Source organism: Paroedura picta, chromosome 2 (assembly GCF_049243985.1).
Source record: "Paroedura picta isolate Pp20150507F chromosome 2, Ppicta_v3.0, whole genome shotgun sequence".
NCBI lineage: Eukaryota > Metazoa > Chordata > Lepidosauria > Squamata > Gekkonidae > Paroedura > Paroedura picta.
In genome coordinates this window covers 90,633,026-90,657,685 of record NC_135370.1, presented here as the reverse complement: position 1 = coordinate 90,657,685, position 24,660 = coordinate 90,633,026, and the positions used below count along the sequence as shown (strand labels likewise).

General features: G+C 45.3%; 2 protein-coding genes across 3 annotated transcripts in view; one reads left to right on the top strand and one right to left on the bottom strand.

Annotated features, from left to right (window-relative positions):
* PTPN5 (protein tyrosine phosphatase non-receptor type 5) overlaps window positions 1-16,305 on the bottom strand; it is a 161,436-nt gene extending 145,131 nt beyond the window's left edge. For both annotated transcript variants that reach the window (XM_077321559.1, XM_077321563.1), the window contains exon 1: window positions 16,148-16,305. The gene's annotated coding sequence lies outside the window, so the exon portion shown is untranslated. The remainder of the gene's footprint in view (window positions 1-16,147) is intronic.
* A 228-nt stretch (window positions 16,306-16,533) lies between these two features.
* The window catches only part of PTPRJ (protein tyrosine phosphatase receptor type J), a 130,052-nt gene continuing 121,925 nt past the window's right edge, over window positions 16,534-24,660 (top strand). Inside the window, exon 1 of the mRNA XM_077321570.1 lies at window positions 16,534-16,907. Within this exon, the coding sequence (XP_077177685.1) occupies window positions 16,857-16,907 (51 nt within the window). The 5' untranslated portion in view covers window positions 16,534-16,856. The remainder of the gene's footprint in view (window positions 16,908-24,660) is intronic.

The window sequence follows — 24,660 nt, the reverse complement described above, 5'->3', positions numbered from 1 at the left end:
AATGGAAAAATTTCCTAAGCAATTTTCTTTGGACCAATCTTAGAATATGAATACATATCATGAGTAATAGTATCTTCTTCTTCGTTTTATAAATCAAAATCATGCCAATCCAGTTTAAGGTAACTAAAAAAGAGCCAATTCTCTTAATAGGAAACAAAACTGATTGGAATACAACAATAAGCTGATTTTTTAAAAGCATTTTTGGTTTAAGATGTGTTCCATAGAATAGACTCCTTCCAACAGAGAAGAACATGTTGCATTTTATCTGAAAACAATGTTAATGTAATTTAAACTGGTAGCAATTAAAAGCTCAGGTTTATAAATGACTCTTATTAGTGACTTTGTCAATCACAGTTTAACAACCAATATGCGGATGACACCCAGCTATTCCTCCTGATGGATGACTGCCCTGATTCTCCCCCAGAAGCAGTAGCCAGCTGCCTGGAAGCAGGGACGAGGTGGCTCAAGCAGAGTCATCTGAAGCTCACTCTTCAAAGACTGGTCTAAGTGAGGAAGTGCGTGTACCCAACCTGGATGGAGTGCAGCTATCAGTGGCTCACTTCACCAGGATCCTGGGCGTGATTCTCGATGCCTCCCTCTCAATGAAGAAGAAGAAGAAGAGTTGGTTCTTATATGCCGCTTTTCTCTACCCGAAGGAGGCTCAAAGCGGCATACAGTCACCTTCTCTTTCCTCTCCCCACAACAGACACCCTGTGGGGTGGGTGAGGCTAAGAGAGCCCTGATATCACAGCTTGGTCAGAACAGCTTTATTGGTGCCATGGCGAGCCCAAGGCCACCCAGCTGGCTGTATGTGGGGGAGCGCAGAATCAAACCCGGCATGCCAGATTAGAAGTCCGCAATCCTAACCACTACACCAAACTGGAGGCTCAGTTCATGAAAGTAGCATGGCTGGCATTCTACCACCTTCACCAAGCCAAACTATTAGCGCCCTACTTGGCTCCAGAACAAGTAGCCACAGTGATACACACAACGGTCGCCTCTAGGTAAAGGTAAAGATATCCCCTGTGCAAGCACCGAGTCATGTCTGACCCTTGGGGCGACGCCCTCTAGCGTTTTCTTGGCAGACTCAATACAGGGTGGTTTGCCAGTGCCTTCCCCAGTCATTACCGTTTACCCCCCAGCAAGCTGGGTACTCATTTTACCGACCTCGGAAGAATGGAAGGCTGAGTCGACCTTGAGCTGGCTGCTGGGATTGAACTCCCAGCCTCATGGGCAAAGCTTCAGACAGCATTTCTGCTGCCTTACCACTCTGCGCCACAAGAGGCTCTTTTCGCCTCCAGAATGGACTTCTGCAACTCACTATATGCAGGCCTGCCCTTAACCCAGAAACTACAGCTAGTCCAGAATGCAGTGGCCAGGGTCCTCACAGCAACACCAAGGAGGGCCCACATTCAGCCCATTCTCCAACAGCTGCACTGGCTTCCAGTCTAATTCCAGATCAGGCTTAAGGTTCTGGTAATCATCTTTAATGCCATATATGGTCTGGGCCAAGTGTACCTGAGGGATCGCCTTTCTGCCTACACCCTTCAAAGAGCTTTACGTTCTGCTACCTCCAACTGCCTGGTGATCCTCAGCCCCAAGGAAGCTCATTTGACCTCAACCAGGGCCAGAGCTTTCTCCATCCTGGTCCCCACCTGGTAGAATGAGCTCCCAAAGGAGATTAGGGCCCCAATGGAACTAAAACAGTTCCGCAGGGAGCTCCTCCACCAGGCATTTGGTTGAGGTCGACCTGAAGAAATCACCTTCCATTGGCTCCCAAGCCTTCTTCCCATAAAAACTACTGCTGACTTGTCCAACCCACAGGGCTGTCAGTATGCTGAAGTTAAATAACTCATTCTTTTACTGTTCTATCATACTGTTCTATTGCCATCAGTGTATTCTTACTTTTTATAACTCCTGAGTTATCTGTACTGTTCCCTATTCCACTAAGTTTTATGTATGCCCTGAGCATCGGGGTGGTGGTGGTATATAAATATAATAAATAACCACATGAGGGTGTTTCACTTTGCCTTTCCTAGGAAACATTTTCTTGCACATATGAGGCACAATCTAACACAATCTAACACAGAATTAGGCATCCTTAACTCTGGTTTAGTTTAGATTCAAATGGGTTTAGTTTGTTGCTCTGAGCAATGTGGTGAATAATCCCCACAGGTACTCCATTTTATTATGGCACATGTAGAATTTACAGTTCTTCAATCCTATGCAAAGTTTCTTCAATCTAAACCCACAACAAGTTTACACTGCAGTATCTGCATAAAACAGCACTGTTTTTTAGCTGGCTAAGATCCAAAGCCACTAGAGTTTATCTCACCAGTGTTATTATTTCCACTCAAACACAAATTTGCTACCATGCCAGAATATGTATCATAGATATGTCTTTCTAGAAATTTGGATCTGGACTCTCTATTTTTATCAATTAAAAGATTCCTCTCTAAAATTAAGAACATTAGCTTTTCATGGCCAAATGTGTTAGATCAGTGGTCCCCAACCTTTCTGAGGCTGGGGACCGGCAGGGCATCAGGCCACGCCCGTGCGGATCATTCCCTCTCCCCGCCCTCCCGCAGCAAGCTTGCGGCCTGGGAAGTTTTTTACTGTGGGGGGGCGGGGAGAGGGAGCCGCGGCCTGCGCCATGGCCCGCAGGTTGGGGACCACTGTGTTAGATAACATGGATGCAAAAGGAAGCCTTCAAAGTCTCACTTATTAGAGTAGGGTGCCTCTCAACCTTCTTTTTCTATGTTAGTATGCATAGGCTGTTAGGTCTTTATGTGGTTGCCAACAGACCTCTATTTGTAGAAAAGGAAAAAAAACTGTACATGTATTTGCAGTCATTGATTACAAAAAGGGAAAACATATAGTTGCAACTTGATGGAACTTTCCACTACCATATATAAAGATGACTCTATGATAATTAATTGAAAGGTAGGAAGAAGTGGCCAGGTTTCTGTTTCAGGCTATGATTAGGCCTCCTTTCTTCTAGACATTTCACAGGCTTTTTAATACAAGTCTTTCATTTCCCTCAAACATTCCTCTTCCAGAGTTGTTATCGTCCCATTTCTACACCAAAGTCTCTTCTCTTTCATCGAAAATAAAAACAAATCACCAGTCTCTGAAGCCACTAGACAAAGAAAGGAGTTATTTCTTTAAGCCCTATCAGATCTATCCTGTCCTATCTCATGGGAAATTACTAGTTAGATGAGACTTCGCTTTTTTGGTGCAGGTCCTGGTGCCACAGGGAAAAAGTCCCCCCCCCTTCTGTTGGCATTAACATATGGGCTGGCAACTTCCTAGCCTGGCAAAATAAATATTCAACAGGTAAAATAGTACTGCAACCCTTGGCCTACTTTTAACAGTGGTTTTCCATCACTCTTTGAGCATTAAGGAAATGTAGATTAAACATATATCTTACAAACTAATTTGTACACTGTCACCTCACCACAAGCCACATCTGGACCAAAACACTATACCTTTACCCACACTAGACATTAGAAAGGTTGTGATTTTCAACTGAACTCACAAGTATTGGTAAAATCAATGGACGTGGTAGGTACCTTGCTTCTTTGTAGCTAGTTTTATTAGGTATCTTTAAGTTACAAGTCATGCTGAGTGGAATAAATCCAGAGATGTTATTTTTGCAATAACTATGTAAATTTGTCTTGATTGAGAAACTTCTAATAATTTTTTTAAAAGCCTACAATGGTATCCTTTTGAATCTGCTAAAAACTTATTATCAAAATATGAGCCACCAAGGAAGCCTACTACTTGACATATTCTGACAAACCATCGTGCTTGAGCAACATTGTCTTGTCAACATCAATGTAGACAAAGTGTTATTAGGTGAGGTCAAAGATGACTCTATCTACCCACAATATTGGTTTCAAACCTTATGAGAAATATTTGCAGCTGCACAATGGCCATGCCTGTTAGTCATATATCTAAGAACAAGCTGACTCAGATCATACTACAGCAACTGCCAACTACCATTTTCCATGGCTCTGACAATGATGCACATGTAACTTTACATAGAACAAAAGTAATTTTTGCATTTGAAATCCTCCAGTGACATATTTGTTGCAACTACATTCCAAAATATGTTATGCATAATTAAGAATCAACAATAGGGTTTAAGCCATTAACTGGATATGTCAATCCCAATTATTTCAATTAGATTTAAGCATAGCTTTCTTAGGATTTTCTCCTTACAGTATTGCATTTAAATATGCACTGATACATCTCTATACTAGTGAGGTGGTTGGCTGTTGAATATTAAACACTTGAGATCGGACTTTGTTATTTTATATACTGTACTGAACATATTGTTCTTAGTGTTAGGTTTTATTGGCAGCTTATGTATATTTTGCAAAGGGCCATATGCATGGCTACTCAGAATTCAGTCTCTCGAAGTCTAAGGTCTGTTCACAAATAAGTATGTATAAAGAAAAGATTGTAGACAAAACCACTGAAAAGGCCAGCAGGGTATATCGTGGTATATACAGTATTTGCTGGTGTATAAGACTACTTTCCCCCCCCTGAAAAACATGCCTCCAAGTGGGGGGGGAGGATCGTCCTATACGCCGGGTGCACTTCAGTTGGGATAGACATAGCTGCCCATAGTGGCCCATAGTACTGTAATGTAATGTAACAAACTCTATATTTTGAGTGGAAATGTTGGGGGGTCGTCTTATACGCCCAGTCGTCTTATACGCCGGCAAATACGGTAGTCCTATTTGCTAATCTGGCATAATTGTCCTGCTTCATATAAATAAAATGCCTTGTGTTGAAGATTTAGCAGAACACAACAGGAAGAGAATAGTTTAATCTTTCAAAAGAGTTTTGTAATTATGCTAGCAAGTAGCCTGCATGGGGTGCAGAGGAAGCAAAATAATCTTGTAAATCCGTAGACAAAATCTAAATGTGGGTCATCTGCACAACTATTCTTTTAGTAGGTCCCCTAAATGAGTCGCAATGGGCCAATTAAAGGAATATAAACATCTGTAAAAGAGAGTACGGTTTGTTCACTTACGGATTCTCTCATAGTGTTGCATAAAAAGAGAAAAACAATGACAGGGAAATAAAAATACTTCAGGAAGCTATAATTGCCCCGTCTCGCAAGGGTCTGTAATCATATGATAGGATTTAAGAACAAGTGAAACTCCTCTCTGCCCTACCAGGTAAGGCAACACTCAGACTATTCCCTTACTACATACCTATTTACTTAATTACCTATCTGTTTTTCTTTCAGTCACAAATCTCTGTGTTAAACAGATACATGCAACTGTTTATTTTGTCAGAGGAGGCAGGTAAAGATTACATTTTAACCCTTGCTCAAGTCCTGCAGCATGATCAGCACATACAACCTGATGATCCAGAGTAATCTGATATTACAAAGGTTTCCCTGCTGCTTTAACAAAGACTTCTTCAGCTACTTTATTTCTGGAAATGTTTCAGACTTGTTTTTTTTAGGGTAATTTGTGACTCAGCTGTAGAAGTTAATTTCCAAATACAAATAACTAAAGGGCTATTGTAGATTTATTATATTTCAGATTCTTACTATATTGTATGCCTGTATGGGAGTCACTGTGCAATAGTGACTAACTAGTATGCCAGATTGTAATTGAGACATGGGTTCAAAGACCTGTTTAGCAGGATTGCCAGGTCCCCCCTGGTCTCCAGCAGGTGATGTGGAGTACAGTTGCAAAATCTAGGTTGGGAAACTCCTGGAGATATGGGGATGGAATATGGGGAGCTCCCACCCTCCGTCCTTGCCTGCTAGAAGCCTTGTGGCTGTGACCTCCATTGTTGCCAACGAGGAGAGAGGCAGCAACAGGGCTTTGCGGCCTGCAGGTACGCTCCTGCTGGGAGGGATCCGAGGGGGGAGTTTGCAGCCTCCCTGTGATCCGCAAAGCCCTGTAGCCAGCGGTGGGGGGGGGTTCCACTCCTCTCGCTCCCTTCTGCCAGACGCCCATTTCAAAGCCCATTTTAAAAATGGGCTTTGATACTAGTCTTTAAACATCCCGCGACGACTAAATAAAACATTAAGGGCTGGTGGGGAGGAGTTAGGGCGGGCTCTGTCCGGGATAAAAAGCGGCTCCTGATTCGCTCCTCTCAGTGGCACTCCAGGGCCAAGTGTCCAATTGGGAGGCACGCCTGTTGGACACTTGGCCCGTCTCCCGAACGCCATGCCACACACTCCAGTCCTCCTGAGCTGCCATCCTGCCCGGATGGCTGCCAGGGAGGAGGCTCGCCCCACGCCGCTGGGCTCCGGGAAAGCCTACCTCACCAAAGGAACCCGCCCCGCCATCCCCGTGTGCGTCCGCGGCCGACCCTGCCCGCCCCCTTCCCACCCCAACCCACACCCCCACCACACAACTTACCCATCACCGCTTCCCCGATCCCTGCCTGTCCCCAGCTGTCACCGCCAACAGCACGGCCAGGCCCCGGCCACCGCCTGCCTGCAGCCGCTGGCCCGAAGAGAGCTTGCCTGTCTGTCCTGCCCACGAGTGCCTCCTTTTCTAACTGGCTTGCCTGTCTCTCCAGCAGCCAGACAATTGCCTTCCATCCCCCACCCCTCACCACCCCTCCTCCTTCCACTTCCCACTAAGGCTTGGAGGCTGCAGATTCCTCCTGTGTGGGAACTGTTCCTGCTGCTGAGTTCCATAACAGCTGCCTGCAGCCTTTCCAGGTCCTGGGGAGGAGGGAGGAGGCCCACAGTGTTCTTTTATTCCACCCACCCCTAATATAGCGCCCATTGTATTCCTGAAAGTTCCTCTGCCTCTTCGAAATCCTGCCTGTTCTTCTGTAAGTTCTCGGTCCACATATTGCTGGAGCCTAACTTGTAGGATTTTGAGCATAAATTGGCTAGCATGAGAAATGAGTGCAATGGTGCGGTAGTATGAACATTCTTTGGCATTGCCCTTCTTGGGATGTAAACATTATTGGAATGTAAACTGACCTTTTCCAATCCTGTGGTCATTGTTGAGTTTTCCAAATTCGCTGGCATATTGACTGTAGCACGTTTACTGCATCGTCTTTTAAGATTTTGAATAGTTCAATTGGAATGCTGTCACCATCACTAGATTTATTGTTGCTCAGACTTCCTAAGGCTCATTTGACTTCACATTCCAGGAAGTCTGGCTCCAGGTCAGTAACTACCCCATTGTGGTTATCAGGGATGTTAAGCTCGCTCTTGTATAGTTCTTCTGTATAATTTTGCCACCTTTTTAAAATCTCTTCTGCTTCTGTGAGGTCCCTACCATTTTGGTCCCTTATCATACCCATCTTTGCATGAAACGTTCTCTTCATATCTCCAATTTTCTTGAAAAGATCTCTGGTCCTCCCCATTCTATTGTTTTCTTCTATTTGTTTGCACTGTTCATTTAAGAAGGTATTCTTATCTCTTCTAGCTTTTCTCTGGAATTCTGCATTCAATGGGTGTATCTTTCTCTTTCACCCTTGCCTTTCACTCCCCTTCTCTCCTTAGCTATTTGTAAAGCTTCCTCAGATAGCCATTTTGATTTCTTGTATTTCTTTTTCTTTGGGATGGTTTTAGTTGCTACCTCTTGTACAATGTTGCGAACCTCCGTCCATAGATCTTCAGGCACTCTGTCTATCAGATCTAATTCCTTAAATCTATTTGTCACCTCTACTGTATATTCGTCGGGGATATGATTTAGTTCATACCTGAGTGGGCTAGTGCTTTTCCCTACTTTCTTCAATTTAAGCCTAAATTTTGCTACAAGAGCTGGAAACATATGAATGCTAAATTACTAAATTACCTTAGAACAAAATTTGAGTACAATGGCACCTTTAAGACCAACAAAAGAGCCTCTTGTGGCGCAGAGTGGTAAGGCAGCCGTCTGAAAGCTTTACCCATGAGGCTGGGAGTTCAATCCCAGCAGCCGGCTCAAGGTTGACTCAGCCTTCCATCCTTCCGAGGTCGGTAAAATGAGTACCCAGCTTGCTGGGGGGTAAACGGTCATGACTGGGGAAGGCACTGGCAAACCACCCCGTATTGAGTCTGCCATGAAAACGCTGGAGGGCGTCACCCCAAGGGTCAGACATGACTCGGTGCTTGCACAGGGGATACCTTTACCTTTACCTTAAGACCAACAAGGATTTATTCAAGGCATGGGCTTTCATGTGCATGCACACTTCCTCAGACAATTACCTTATAGTTCATTATAGATTTACCTCGGACATTTTACGCTGCAAGTATGCTCCTGACCCCCACAGGGAGAGGAGGGCAGTAGGATTGCCAAGGGGTATGAGAACAGAGACTTGAACAGGCTGCGCCCCTTTTCACCCCAATGATGCCCTAACTGTCATGTCCAACTGTAACTTCCCTCCCTTTGTCTCAGAACCCTGACAGAGCTGGCAGTAGGCTGGTGAGTGCACTCCCTCCCCCTCCCCCTCCCTTCAGGCCTGCTGGGAAGAAGCCTCTGACAGCCCCTGACTGAGGGGAGGGAGGCATTTCCGAGAGCAACGCAGGGGAGTCTGAGGGCCTTCCTTTTGAGGGGGAGGGAATGTTCCCCTCCTGCCAAACAGTTGGCTGACAGGGAGGCCACAGAAAAGCCCCTTCTCACTTAAGATACTGCTCTGGCTGGGGGTTAGACACTGCCAAACCATGTATATTTCTTCTTCACAACTCTAGTCAGATTTGACGCCTACACAGCATTATTGTGCAGACGAAACTGGATGCTGTTGCAGAGGTTCTTTTGTCTCCTGTTTCATCTGCACAACAGCCCTGTGCAGTTTGCCTCAAGTTTTTCAATTCCACAACAACCTGTGTGGGTGGCCTTAAATGTTTCTTCTCCACTACAACCCTGTCCAAAGTAGCCCTTTCTGTCTAGGTAGCTGGTCTTTATACTCTGCAGATGAGCTGTAATTTCAGGAGCTCTCCAGGCCCCACCTGGAGGTTGGCTACCCATGGGTTGGAAATATTTCTGGAGTTTTGGAGGTGGGACTTCAAAATCGTACAATGCCTCAGAGTTAAGCCTTCAAAGGAGCCAATTTTGCCTGCAGAGCTGATCATTATACTCTAGATACTATAGTAGGGGCTTGCAGGCTGCAGCTGGGAGTGAGTGGTGCAGGTGTGTCTCTTCTGGGCTATGGGCTATGGCCAGTCCTTACCAGCAATTGTTTGTATTTTGGGGCACAGACAGAACAGCATCAGTCCTGTGAGTCTGGAAAATGCAGGAAGATCTAAATAAAGAATATTTACAGCCTGAAACTGTAAATAGTGAACAAGTAAATGGCTGGAGAAAGATGGGAACCGCAGTGACTTTTTTCAACCTTGGCCTGGCAAAAAAAAACAGTATAAAAAAACCTTACTAAGGTCAAGACTGCTGTGCACAGAGATACTTCCTCTTAGGGTTGCCAGCTTCCATGTGAGGCTCTCTATCCTACCTCCCTCATGGGGAGTCTGCTATGGGGAGAGGAAGACAAGATGATCGGAAACTGCTTTGAGACACCTGAGGCCTGCTAAGTCACTGCCCATTCCCAGTTCTCAGACCACTCACAGCACCACCTCCTTCACAGGTTGTTTATTGTGGGGAGACAAAGGGAAAAGATGTCTTTAAACCGCTTTAAGACTCCTTTGGGTAGTAAACAACAGGGCACAAAAATCCAGTTCTTTTTCTAAGGAGCAATGATGAAAGAAGCATGTGGGCACATAACATTTTATCAACAGTGAAAAAATGGAGACAAAAGGAGCAGGGTAGACACCTGTGTACAGTGACTACCCCATGGGTATGAGGGCAGGGGGACATTTCGGTGTCTGTGGCCTAATTCACACAAGAAGTGAAATGATGCAGAACTGGGAGGAATTGATTGCCATGTAATCTCCCCCTAAGAAGAGTCTCCAGTCTGATTTTCCCTTCACATATCTGAAGACATGGCTCTGGAAAGCTCATCTGTAACCACTAAGCCACAATTCCCAAAGGTCAGTCCTCTTCCATACTCAACCATTCCAAACCACAGGTTCTTGAAACCCATATCTCCAATCCCATGCCCTCATTTGCCACCACAACCTCCCACACAACACACACATTCAACCCCATGCCCTTACAGACTGGACAACTCCTCCCCTTCCTCTTCCCACCGCCAAGCTCTAGTACCCGTTGTATTCCTGGATACAATGGGCTTTGCCCCTAGTCTTGAAATAAGACAGAAAAACTGGAAATTTCAGTGGACACTGGAAATGTGGAAAACTTCAGGGGGGTATGATTGCCTGCTTTATTCGCACTGTGGCTCTATGTTTTTTAAACTGCTGTACTTAATAGAGAGATGTTTAACAGAGCAGCTTTCTCCCTAATAACTTTTTGACTAAGGGAAAAATGTACATGTTGAAATTTATCCTGTCACCCTGCTGTTAAGACATACCTTATGCCAGAATAAAACATGGCAATACCCTGGCCTGCACAGAGCAGATTAAACAGAAAGAATAATCCTGGTCAGTTTCAAAATTGATCCTTTTTTGTATGTGTGTGTTTTTAATTGATTTTGTAACAAATTGATTTTATCATTGTAATAATCCTTTATAAAGACAGAAACAGAGGAAATATAAATGAATAACAAAATGGTTTGCTGTATATATTTTTTCACAGACACTTGTGCATTAGATAGGTGTAGCAAAAAAGACACATTGGAAGAGCATAATGGAGCGCAAATGTGCGGTTATAAACCACATAGAGGTGAAATTTCGATTTCAGGACCTTGGTGCATAGAGGCTGCTAAAAATGTCTTCAATAAGGTACAAATGTCACTATGACATTTGAAAGCAACTCATTAAGTAGAAAGTCCTGCTAGTGCAGAGATTCTCGAGCATTGTGATCTATGGGTGGCAATTGCTCCCATGTCAAAGTGAATCTATGACATGAACACAATGTTTGAATTAGTCTTGGATAAAGATGAGGTCTGTCAGTTGAGCTGGCCTGTTATTACATCATCTCTGTCAACTTTTTGGGAGGTCCAGATTGAGACCCTTTGTTTGTGCGGCAGACTTAGGGAAGATCAGTACACTTCACAATTATTATTTGCAAAAGGTTCATCAGAGCGAATGACTATGAGAAGCAATTTTCTTGTTGCTCTTAAAATAAAAGGATGCACTTTATGAAGTTGCAGTAATGTTTCTGGTGTACTTCAGAGCTGACACAAAAGAATTAATCAACTCTGTATTAAGTTACTTGAAAGCTGGCAACAGGGAGAAAAATGCTAGTTTTAATGATGCTATTAACTTTGTCGGGGGAGCGTGGTTGTCATCTTCCCAACACGTTGTCCCAATTCAAGGAAAGATCCTCTGTTCAAAGAACTAAAAATATATGCTATAAATATGGATTTTATAAATTTGTCTTTCGGAATGTTAATCTTATATGCATGATAGGAGACAGAAAAGTTAATTTATCAGGATATCAACGGAAGGACTTGTTCTACGCTGATATTTATTTTGGGTACTGTCACTTCCCTTATAGATATAGGCATGTGCAAAGGAAAAAATTGATTCAGGCTGAATTCAAGCACTGTTCCCTGGCTTGGATTCGGCCCAATCAATTTGATGGCATTAAAGTCAATGGGAAATTTTCTCTTTCCCTCTATCATCTATTCTGTGGTCTGGGGTAGGGGTGGAGGGTTGAGGTAAAGGTACCAAATTTGCAGCATAGCTGCGGGAGCCTCTCCGCAAAAGAACCCCCCAAGTTTCAAAAAGAAACTTGGGGGTCCAATTCTCAGGGAAAACAAAGAGGGTGCTCCCATCTGACCTCGATTGTTTCCAATGGCAATACAAGAACAGAGAATTTTCCCCCTCACCACTGGACACAATGGAAGTTAGATGGGATGCCCTCTTTGGAAGTCCATAGAATTCAACCCCCTGGTCCAGTGTTTTTAAAATTTCGGGGTTCTTTTGTGGAGAGACTCCCACAGATATGCTGCATTTTTTAAAATCCCTCTATCTCAAACCTCTAGTCCCCTGGATCATGGAATAGACAGAAAAGGAAAATTTTGGTCCCTTTAAGCTTCCTGATCTCCGCTTGGCTGAATTGCAGCCAAATCATGGCTTGGTGATTCAACCAAGGCTGATTTGGGCAGTTTAACTACAGGAGAAGGTTGATTCAGACTGGATTAGACCAAAAGTGTCTGAATCAACATTGATTTAGGTATTTTGGGGACTATTTGAACTGAATTGCACATACCTAGAATTGGCCTCATTTAACTGACTAAAGTTTCCCATGTGAAGAATTTCCTACTCAGCCACCCAGGGATTAGGAGGGACAGTCTTAATTATAAACACAATGGGACATGAACTAATAATTTGTTATCTACCACTCTGAACATTCATAGATCGGAACAACTGAAATAACCACACCTCCTACATCAAGAAATGGAAGCTTATGTATAAACTGTGACTGTCCTGTGAGAGGAAAAGGAAGGAATGACCAGTCTGGTTCCTCCCAGGAGGGAAGTCTCCTTCCCACTTCTCTCAAACTTTGCCCATGGTATACTCTTACTAAACTGTAAAGCCTCATTAAAGAAATATGTAAGGAAAGCTCAGCACCTCAGACATTGAAACTCTCTCTGTACTGGATGAGTGTGGGATCAAATCCACAGGTGCCACTTAAATAACTTTTCAGTCCCTCTCCTGTAGTTGGGGTGTGTGCAAAAATATACACATTTAATGACAAATGTCAAGTTTCTGAATGGACTGATCATTGTGCAAGGTTGATTTACAAATGCATTTCAGCCTTCTTGATATTACAATTTATGTGTGATTTTGGGACAGAGAGAGCTTTCACACATGCTACTTAAAGAATCTTTGAGCCTTTCTTAAATTTCCCACCCATCTAAGAAACCCTTCCAGGGGTTTCACATGAAACCCTTCATGTGACTTGCCTGGCTGGCTAACAGTTGAGTCCAAGGGGCTGACAGTTTGCAGGGTGGGCTCCTGCAATACAGCAGCAAGGCTTGGACACGGCTTCGTGCCATTCTGGATATGTTGGCGAGCAGCCCTCCCAGCACTGCTGGGGGACACATGCCTGGGAGCCTGGCCCCTGTGGCCTAGAGGCTGAGGCTTGGTCGTCGGGATCCAGGGATGAGTCTGGGGTTCCTGGACAGTTTCCTGCTTTCAGATCAGCTGTTAGGCATGCGTTTTGTAGACAGGTTCTATCTAAAGTGTATTTTCATTATTCACCCTCCTGAATCTCCACTTATACCTACTGGGAGCAATTTTTTCTTACATTTTAAACTTTCTTACTTGAATAGAGTGTGAGTGAAAGCTTCATTCGCATTCATTAGTACAAGAAGTCAGAAGCAGCTTACAAGACTAACAACATTTGTGTCATGGTATGAGCTGTATCTGTAGAAGTGAGGAGTAACACTCAAAAGCTCATACCGTGACACAAATTGTTAGTCTTTAAGGTGCTACCAGACTCTTGCTCTTTTCGACACAGCAAATTTAGCGTCCAGTGGCACCTTTAAGGTAAAGGTAAAGGTATCCCCTGTGCAAGCACCGGGTCATGTCTGACCCTTGGGGTGATGCCCTCCAGCGTTTTCATGGCAGACTCAATACGGGGTGGTTTGCCAGTGCCTTCCCCAGTCATTACCGTTTACCCCCCAGCAAGCTGGGTACTCATTTTACCGACCTCGGAAGGATGGAAGGCTGAGTCAACCTTGAGCTGGCTGCTGGGATTGAACTCCCAGCCTCATGGGCAAAGCTTTCAGGCGGCTGCCTTACCACTCTGCGCCACAAGAGGCTCTAGTGGCACCTTTAAAACCAACAAATACCTTTTATTCAAGATATGAGCTTTTGTGTGCACATTGCAGAAATTTGTTCTGCTGCTTAAGACTAACACAGCTATGCAGTTAAAGCTGTTTTCTACAGTTACAAACAAACAGAGCTACCCATCTTGATTAATTAGTACAGGTAATCTTCACTACTTTCCCTCCTGCCTCCTGGGGAGAATAACAAAGTCAGGGAAAAGCCTTGCCAGTTCTAGCTATTTTAAGAAAACTTGATTCAACCCTTCCTGATAGAGGGAGAGTTTGCATATGTGAGAGGCGTCTTTGGAGAAAGTTGCACGTATTGGTGTTAGGATTGCAAATTCTGGGTTGGGAATTTCTTGGCAATTTGGGTGTGGAGCTTGGTGAGGGTGGGGTTTGGGGAGTGGGCTTAGCAGAGATCAGAGCTGCCAGTTTCTCAAGGGGAACTAATCTCTGTACTCTGGAGATCTGTTGTCATACTGGGATAATGTCAGCCCCCACCTTGAGGTTGGCAAGCACAACTGGTGTTCACAGTAACACTTGAAGCAACAAGGAATAGGTGAGCCTCATTTTTGTTTGTTTCACCAGAGAAGAGAAAAAGCTCAGTTGCAGGGCACTATGGGTAGGCAGGTGGACATTATAGTTCAACAGGCAGAAAGGGATCTGGTGACATCTACAGCAGTGGTCCCCAACCCGCGGGCCGCGGCCTGGTGCCGGGCCACGGCTCCTTCTTCCCTCCCCCCCTGAAGCGAGAAGCTCGCCAGGCCGCAAGCAAATCGGCCGCCAAAGCGGCCGATTAGCTCGCGGCCCGGCAAGCTTCTCGCTTCGGGAGGGAAGAGAAGCTTGCCGAGCCGCAGGCTAATTGGTCGCTTTAGCGGCCGATTTGCTCGCGGCCCGGAGGGGCTGGGAGGGGGAGCCGCGGCCCCCGCATGGCGGCGGCGCAAACACGCATGCGCGGACTGCTGCGCACACTCGTTTGCGCCCCTGCCGGGCGCCAACGCGTGTGTGTGTGGCAGTCTGCGCATGCGCGTTTGCGCTGGGGCTGCCGCGCGTGTGTGGGGCCCCGGGCCGCCCTCTCCACCCACTACGCCGCAGCGGTCCGCAGCAAGCGAAAGCTTGTGGACCGCTGATCTACAGTACATATTATCAGTTATAATAATTATACACTGAAATGGGGGGAAGATTCCTCAGTGAGAAAATGCTTTAAATGGACATGTAATTTCATCATCCTGAAATAAAATGAGTAGCAAAGCAAAACAAACTGGCTGGTTGGCCATATTCTGTGTTCATTGTCCAGGTGGAATGAACTGCAAATGCTTAAAAAAAATCAGAGCACCTTTAAGCACAACAAAGATTTATTCAAGGTGTGAGCTTTTGAGTGCATACTTCAGACCAACATGGCTACCCACTTGAATCTATGCAAATACTTGGTTAACCTTTAACAAATTAATGAGGCTGCAAAGCTGCTCCCATTTCAAGGAAACTAGCATTTTATAAAACATGACAAAAGTCACCAGAGGTTAAAGCCAGAAAATGCCTATGCATCTGGGTTACTAATATGTCCTTATAAAAGAGCCTTTAAAACAAAGTATGGTATATAAGATAAAGTTATGTTTTATAATTAGGCTTACAACCTAATAATTTAAATTCTATTATAATATGAAGAGCCTCTTGTGGCGCAGAGTGGTAAGGCAGCCGTCTGAAAGCTTTGCCCATGAGGCTGGGAGTTCAATCCCAGCAGCCGGCTCAAGGTTGACTCAGCCTTCCATCCTTCCGAGGTCGGTAAAATGAGTACCCAGCTTGCTGGGGGGTAAACGGTCATGACTGGGGAAGGCACTGGCAAACCACCTTGTATTGAGTCTGCCAAGAAAACGCTGGAGGGCATCACCCCAAGGGTCAGACATGACTCGGTGCTTGCACAGGGGATACCTTTACCTTTACCTTATTCTAATATGCTTATTATTGCCAAAATATTTAAGTACATCAGCGCTTTTGCATTTCCTTTTACAACAGCTCATGCCTGTTTCCCTTTATTTTACAAAAAGCAGAAATGAAATTGAAACAGTGCATGCCTGCTGCTGTAGGCATACTGTGGCCTTAGCAACAATGTTCCACTGCCCATTTTGCTAGAAATATTTTAAGATCCTCACGGGCCACTTCTGTTAAGAAGTGCGGATCAGGAAGGCGATACAACATACATATGCCTTCTGAATCCTACTGAGTTCAATAGGATCTGTTCCCAAGCAAGCTAGGGCTGATGTGTATACTGCCTGGGTCAGCATCTTCTGACAAGTAGCCCAGTAGTTTTCTTGGTGTAGTACATTTACTCCAAAGCAAATCCCACTGAGCATTATAACCCGACTGTAGGAATACTTACTTGCAAGTAAGCCCCACTGAATTCAGCCCGACTCACTTCCTAGCAAATACGTGTCGGATTGCCGCCCTGCAGTCGCAATCCCTGCAGCCAGCGTGTGTGTATACCCCAACAATAACCACCAAAACTCTAAACCGGAAGACCCCTTCGCTTTGGCGGCAGTCGCAATCCGCCGCAGAGAAGAATGCAAGGGGAGGAAAATCCCCTGGAGCCACTTCCTCGCCTAACCCCAGTCCGGACGGGGGTGGGGACAGAATGTCAGTTTGAACAACTTCCTACTAAGCTCCCAGCGGCCAGCAGTAAAAAGCGACCTTTTCAACTCCTGCCAACGTCGATCGGTTCCTGGCCCCTGGCAGCGTGGAGGAAGCGATGAATGGCCCGAAAGGGGAGGGGACTGACTGGCGCTCTGCACTCCCCAGCCGCCGCGCTGCGCGTCCTGCCCGTGCATCTCGCTCCACCCTGCCGGGCACTCCTCTCTCCCCGACGAGCTTTCACAGTCGCCGCAGGAAAGAGAGGACTAAAGCCAGGTCCCGCCTGGGCAGCGCGCGAGGGCTGAGCGGCGACTCTGTGTGTGTGTGTGGTGGACCCGCTCTCGCCCGCTTGTTTTTGGCGGGAGGGCGGACCGGAGTAAGTCCTTCTGCCATGACTCCGCGGAGCGGGGCTGAACGAACCTAACGGGAGAGGAGAGGGGAGGCGCCCCCCCCCAAAGACCATGAGGCAACTTGTGCTGCTGTCCCCCCTTCTCGTCTTGTGGCTTAGCCAGGTAAGGGGCTGGGAGGGTGGAAGGAGGAGGGGCTGCGAGTGGTGCGTGGAGGGGGCGTTCGCAGCCGACAAAGGGCTGCATTTAACCTGTCCTTGCACCCCAGCGCTTTGCTATGCTCACCTATGCCGTGTATGCAGCCCCTCCCCCAACATCGAGAAACCGGTTTCTTTTTTTCAGGTAAACACAGCCACTTAAAAGTTTCCTTCTTCCTTATCTCCCCCCCCCCCCCCCCTCGCTCGCTTACCGGTTTAAGGAAAGGGAAGTCAGTGATAAACTGCCCTGGTTCTTTGAAAAGGTGTGTGGAGCGACGTGGCTGAGAGTTCTTGAGACATATTCCCTGTGTCGTGAACATGTCTTTCCCCAGCTTTAGGCGTGCCTAACTCTGCCGAGGCTCTTGGGTGTATGGGAATTCTTTTCAACTCAGAACATTAGATACGCCTGTAGGGCATAGAATGTGGAATACATCTATTAGTATGTGAAATAACTTTTGTGAGTTTTACATCCGATTTAGAGATGACAGTGATGTTTTAAAGAAAGTATGATATAAGGTTATACATATTAGGAGCTGAGGCCTGGTCTCAATAGAAAGCATGATAAGGTGGTAGAGGGCTATGGTGGTAGATGATGTTGTACTAATTTGCAGTGTTGTAGGAAACCACTCTGTGTACCTTTTAAGATCTTCTTGCAAATAGAGAAGTAGCACAGAAAGTCAGCAGCTGAACCAAAATGTTTTCTCCTTGTACTCATTTTCTCTTTGCACAAAGTTCATGATTTTCTTTTGGGGTTTTTTAATATGGGGGCAACACTGACATCCACCTGAGTCTGTACAAATGTACACTGTTCTACCATCTCATTCTCATGCATGGGTAAATCGGGCCTAAGCCCTTCTCAAGTCAGTGGGATTCATACTCAAATTAAACTTTATTCTTCTAGCCCTCCTTGCCCTGTGCATCCTAGGGCTAGTAACAACATCTCATACAATCAAATGTAACATATTCAGATTAAAACAACATATAGGTTTTAGTGTGTGTAACTGGGCCTGCATATAAAAAACACTTTAATGCTGATAAATTAATGTTTAATGTGTTTTAACCAAGTACCTCTTCTCTGAAGTAAAAGAAGTAGCTAAGGGATAGGCTTCTCTGCTTTTTTGAAGTGTATTAGAGCTTATGCTTGGTCATATAACTTGCACTATTTACTGCGGTTAAACTATTTATTACAGTTGTATTGATAATCCAAGAAAATTCATCAGGAACTTGGGTGATTTTCAATGCTTCTCTGTAAATGGAGGCACACTTCACGAAGATAGCACATCAGGCATTTTTTCATCTTTGCCAGGCAAAGCGACCGGCACCCTATCTGACCTGGGGAAACCTAGCCACATGCCAGTCACCTCTAGATTAGATTATTGTAACTAGCTGTATGCGGTTCTGCCCCTAACTTTGACCCAGAAACTGCAACTGGTACAAAATGCAGCTGCATAGATCATTACCAGAACAGCAAGGAGGGCCCATGTATGACCTGTCCTCTAGCAGCTGTGTTGGTTGCCAGTTGAATTCTGGATCAAGTTTAAGGTCTTGGTTCTTACCTTCAAGGCGTTATGCAGTCTGAGCTCTGTGTATCTGAGGGACCATCTTTCCCAGTATGCCCCTAGAAGAACACTAGAATCTTCTAATACCAACATGTTGTGGTCCCTGGCCTGAGAGATGTACATCTGGCCTCGGCTAGAGTCAGGACTTTTTTTGCCTTGGCTCCAGCCTGGTGGAATCAGTTGCCAATGGAGACCCAGGTCCTGACAGAACTACTTAAGTTCCGCAGGGCCTGTAAAAGCATTTTTCCACCAAGGCCAGAACAATTAAATAAAACCATATGAGCCTCCCTCCCTCCCCTGAGTATCCCACCACTGAACATATAGCTGAGAAGCAGGACAACAGAGTAGTATGGGGTATCTATTTTTACTATTTTTATTGTATTCTAACTAGAATTTTAATGTAAACTGCCCCGAGCCTGTCAGCAGAGAGGGGTGGTTTATAACTTTAATAAATAAATAAAAATAAACAAACAGTGAGAGAGTTCCCCTTCCCTGCCTTAAAAGATTGGGAAAGAAAGAAGGATTGAGCAGAGAGCAAACATACATATTCTACGTATTAACAAGGAGTATATATATATATAATGAATAATGTGATACTGTTACATTTGCGTGGGACAGGGTGATGTATGTTAGTGTCTGTGAGTACAGAAATTGAAAGCGATATATATCCTGGGTGAACAAATCCAGATGAAGAACAAAACTAAGTGTGGATTTAAAAAGCAGCAAGTGATTATTTATTTATTTATTATTGTATTTCTGTACCAGCACTCCCAGAAAGTGGCTTGTGGTGGTTTACGACAATATCAATAAAATTACCCCAAAACCAGTAAAAATGATATAAATTACAAATATAAAACATATATAAGATGGCGGCATTTTAAAAATTGCTCCCCATATTCCGGGCATCGATTTTTATATGTATGTAGCGGCTGGGAGATGGAAACAGGCCCCCGGCAGGAAAGACCAAATCTAATATCCCAGAGTTCTCACCCAGCCTCAACCAAATGCCTGGCAGAAGAGCTCCATTTTGCAGGCCCTGCGGAATTCAAGAGAGTCCCGCCAGGGCCCGCAGCTCATCCAGGAGCTCATTCCACCAGGTAGGGGCCAGGACTGAAATGGCCCTGGCCCTGGTTGAGGCCATGCGCGCTTCCCAAGGCCCTGGGACCTTCAGCAGATTCATACCCACGGAGCAAAGAGGCCCTGAATTTTGTACCAATTGCAATAGTCAAGGACAAGGGTAGGCCTGTGTACCTGTAGCATGGCACTCTTAACTCTGGCACTGTACCTTTTTAAAGTGGTGAAACAGCTGGTTGCAGGAGTGCAGCCAATTTGGCACTTGGTAAAATGTGGGCAGTGGGGGGGAGAACAATAACACTTCACCCTCCTGCACTGCAGACCCGATCAGTCTCTCACAGCATTTTTGCATGACTTTAAAATGGTGTTAGCATAATCGTGGTGGCCATGAGAACGCCATCTTATTCCAGTTGGCCTTAAACGGCTGTACTGTTCTAATCCACTTGTTTAAAAGTAATTGTATAAAAACAATGGGAAAGAGAACCATGTTTGGGCCAGGGTTTTCCAATGCATGTTCAAGTGTTTACATATCTACAGACCTTATCCATGTACTGCATAAAATGCTGGCATAATACCATTCTTCCCCTCACTGTAACATGTATCACTGCTCTATTAGAACATTATGAAAGAGCACAGTAAGGAAAACTGCAGTAAAGAAGGTAGAAGTGCCATACAGTTTGTGATGTGTGTATGTAGAGCAATAATACTGGCACTAGTCACACAAGGGACAGTTTGTGTTTTACCACTACTGTTGTTGTTGCCATCTTTAACATGATATACATTGCCTACTCACTAGAAAATAATCTGCTTCTACATAGATCCAGATGGGTAGCTGTGATTGTCTGTAGTAGTAGAAAAGAGCAAGAGTCCAGTAGCGCCTTAAAGACTAATGAAATTTGTGGCAGGGTATGAGCTTTCGTGAGTCACTGCTCACTTCAGATATCTGAAGTGAGCAGTGACTCACAAAAGTTATATTGTGCGAAAAATTTTGTTAGTCTTTAAGGTTCTACAGGACTCTTGTTCTTTTCTACTGTTTCTTCATAGCACTTGAAAGGATGATCTCCTTCCTCTCACTTTTCTCATCCCCTCTTGTTTCTTTTCCAGTAAATGAAGTGTCTTATTTAGTAAAAGAAATTGCTAGATCAGATTTTAGTTCCTATATGGAAGTTTGCTTAAAGGTGATATTTTCCTGTCCAATTGCTTATTTTGATTTTCTGGTATATTCTAATTTTTTTTCTTATATTAACTGTCGGAGATCAGGTTTCAGATGCTCTTTTTTAATTAACTCTTCCGCATTATAAGGTCTGAGCAACTTTACTGCCTGAGAGGTCTTAAATAACAGAAGGAATTTGATATAACATATATATAATAATGAAAATGAACCACAGACTTGGCATCTTTGGGGTATTAGTACATCCTCTGTTGTGGCTTTCTGTGTTTTGAAAATACTTCCAGACATAAAATGAAAAACACTTGGGAAAACTCCCGAAGCCAGGTGGGAAATGTGCATTTTCCCCCAGGAAATGGATAAGTGGCAGGATATACTCGCAAATGTGACAATGTTAATATTTTCTGAGAATCTGAATTAAGACTGTAGCATTAAAATAATTATAATACTGTTTCTGAATATATAGCCCACAGTCCTCATTGTACTTTCCAAGACTGGCTCTAGCTCTGTATCTTTCTCTGCCTGTTACTGCTGACTACTTATAGCATAATCCCAGCTACCTTGTTTGTTTTTTTTTAATAAGATAGCTGTTAGTAATTTCATTAGTGGCTAGAGGAATGTTGGAGTAGCCTTTCATTCAGAAAGTGTGGACTGGTTAGTTAAAAAATTTAAAGCAGTGACCCTCTGTTAACTCTGGTGTCTTTACTTGCAGATTACCCTTGCTTCTGGCTACTGATATGGCTCGAATATTTGTTTCCTTCTGTGGGGAGATTGCCTAAAATTTCAAGAGAATGTGTGTGTATTTCTGGGTGAACTTGCATTCCTTTCCTAGAAGCTGTTTATACTTGTACTGTGACCTAAGCTTGAGGAAGACAGCAACAATGCCCTTGTAAAACAGTTAAGTTAGGTTGCTCTTGGTTAATTAATAACAAATAGCTCTTATCTCACCATCTTTAAATCTTTTACTTCCCTAATGCTTGGAGGGAGCATATTGCAAAGTTTGCTGTCTACATTGGAGTTAACAGAGAGGGATTGGAGTTCACAGTGTTAGGGTCTCAGAGCAACATCCTTTCCAATTACCACTGCCTGGTATTTGTCACAAGGCAATCTTCCAAGTTGCATTGTATGGTTATAAAATGTTAATTGCTGCAGTTTTAAGGACATTTTCCTGAGCATAAGCCTAATTGAATACTGTTGGACTTACTTCTGAGTAGACTTGCTTAGGATTGATTCAGGTGGATAGCTGAGTTGCTCTGAAGCAGCAGAACAAGGTTTGAGTCCAGTGGCACCTTTAAGACCAACAAAGTTTTATTCAAGCTATAAGCTACGCAAGTGCACTTCTTCAGGTTTCATAACCATTAGTGCCTTTAATATTTCTGAAAAGGCACTGAGGGCACAGCGCTGTCGAGGTCGGTGCCCAGGACACATTCGGTGTCCGGACACCGGTTCTAGCAGCATGGGCCAATCCGGGCACACCCAAGAAAGCTGGGCACACCCAGATCGGGCCAGTCTGTGCAGCACCCTCTCCTAGGAGCCAGCAGCGAGGCGCAATGGCTGCCTCGCCACCTGACACTCTCTGGCAGCAGAGCAATGCGAACCATGCCACCTTGCCCAGCCCGCTGGTCTACTTGGCTGGCAACGGCAGCGCCGAGCTACTGGTGCCCAGGCCATGGAGAAGAGGCCCAAGTGCTGCCAGCTGCCTGCCGGTGGCGGCCACACGGGGGACTGCCAGCCACAAGGCTGCCGCACTGCCCCACCTCACCTGCCATTCCATCACGCTGGCACTGGTGGCTGTGCTGAGCCAGCCACGCTGAGGCTGCAGTGACTGCAGGCGAGCCCCGGCAGCAGAACATGGTGAGGACTGGCAGTCGGGTTCTGTGTTGAGTGGGGGGGGGGGGCAATTCTAGGGACAACTTGTCTTCTTGTGGCTCGGTGGGTCATGATTCTTCCTTCCTGCTGCACCACCATTTCCTTCCCCCCCTTCCCCCCTTCCCCCATCTCCGAGGCTCTTGAAGAGACATGGCAGTTGCTGTGCTCATGGTGGCAGCAGTTCCTCCTGTCTCTGGTTTGAAGTGATAACCAGCCTCAGACTGATGAGGAGAAGCAGAGATGGTGGGCAACTTACAGGAGGGTTAATCCCATTCTACCTACCTTAGAGTCCTCCTCACTCTCCCCCCCCCCACGCACACTTCTTGCAGTGTTTCTTCCTCCCTCCCTTATTTTGTCTCATTCTCTCCCTAGTGCCTACAGTCACTCTTCTTTTTGTCTCCTTCACCCAATCACACTACTTCTCTCCCTCTATCTCCCTACCCAGTCACTCCCTTAGTGCTGTTGGCTCACCCTGCTCTTTGCTGCCACTGTGGCTCACTTGGCCCCCCAGCAGCTTTGGAGCCTGAGTCAGTGGCTTGCTTGAACTCTTACCTGCTTTGGCAGCTCAGTCTCTGTACTGTTGCAGTGGCAGCAGCTCCCCTGCCTAGCCTTTTCACTGTAGCTTGCTTGGCCTTTTTATCAGCTCAGTGGCTTGCCTGCCAGCTTACCCAGTTGCCCTGCATCTTCACTGTCATGAAGGTAGCATCTCTCTTCCCACTCCCCCAGCAACTTTGCTGCCTTGTTGGCATTGGCAGCTTTCTCACCTCCACCCTAAGCACAGTTGCCCCCTTCAGAGCAGCAACCACTGTCCCACCTGCCATGGCCAGGCCTAAAGTTCTTCTCAGACCCTGCTGCCACTAAGGGCAGGCCCAGAGCAGTTCCAGGACTCCTGTGCTGCCAAGCCTGCAGAACAATGAACATAGGCCTCGGTGTTACTGTGGTTACAGCTGAGGGTGCTGAGTAGAGATAGGACTTCCAAAAGCAGCGGCTATTGTACATATGTGCAGACAGGTTCATGAGGCCTCCACTGAGAAACACCCACCTGCAGACTGGCTCCCCTAGTGCCTGACCTCCTGCCGTCCCCAAACGAGGATGGCTGTAGAGGCTGGCAGGCACGAGCCATGAGTCTCTTGGCCTATTCCCACCATCATAAAGGTGGGATGAGGGATTGGCAGCCTTCAGGGGACAACCCACACTGATAGCTGTGCTAGAGGGAAGACTGGGGTGATTTGCATCAGGTGTCTATTGAGTGTTGTATCATTGCGAGTGGCCACTGGTCCACAGAATCCGGGAGCCACGCTGCCTTCATCTTGCACATGTCTTGCTGAGCTGTCCTCCATCCTTCAGGGTAGGTGTCAGGTGCGAGCCAGTTGAGGTGCGCAGCTCCCACCACCTGTGAGGGCTTGATGGGACCCAGTGTGCTCCCATTAATTACGGTACCCAGGGCATGAGCCCTGGCCACCACACTTTAGATTTGTCATTGCCATCATGATCTACTAATCAATAGGCATTCATTTGAAACTAAGAGAATACTGATAGCTGCCTCCTGTTGAAATTGCAGCAGAAAGACAGGTAGGTGATAGTAAATTGGCCCAAATTGCAATTTCCCCTTCTTTCCGAAAACCACAGAGAAAGAACGAGCAAGAATCTGATCTGATTCTATATAAAAAACAGATGCTTGGTAACAATCCTTGGTATGCTTGGTAACAATCCTTTTTGTGGTGTCAGAACTACCTGCAAAGTTTACTGTTGTGTCACAGATAATGTGTTGTTTGGCAATAATGTTCTGCTCTTGCTCATCTTTGCATATTACAATTTCCATTTCCTGATGGGCACTGACTATTTTTGGTGCTTAGGTGAATTATGGGTAAGTACTCTGCTTCTCAGAGTGGAGTCTTTGTTTATTATATATGTAGCTTATGTGGCTTGAAACTTCACAAGAGCTACATATATTCAGTTTAGGAGGTTAAAAGATAAATGGTCTGAAAACTTCATACCTAGTCTCTTACATCAAGATTGTCCTAACTATAATGCCACACTGATATTGAACA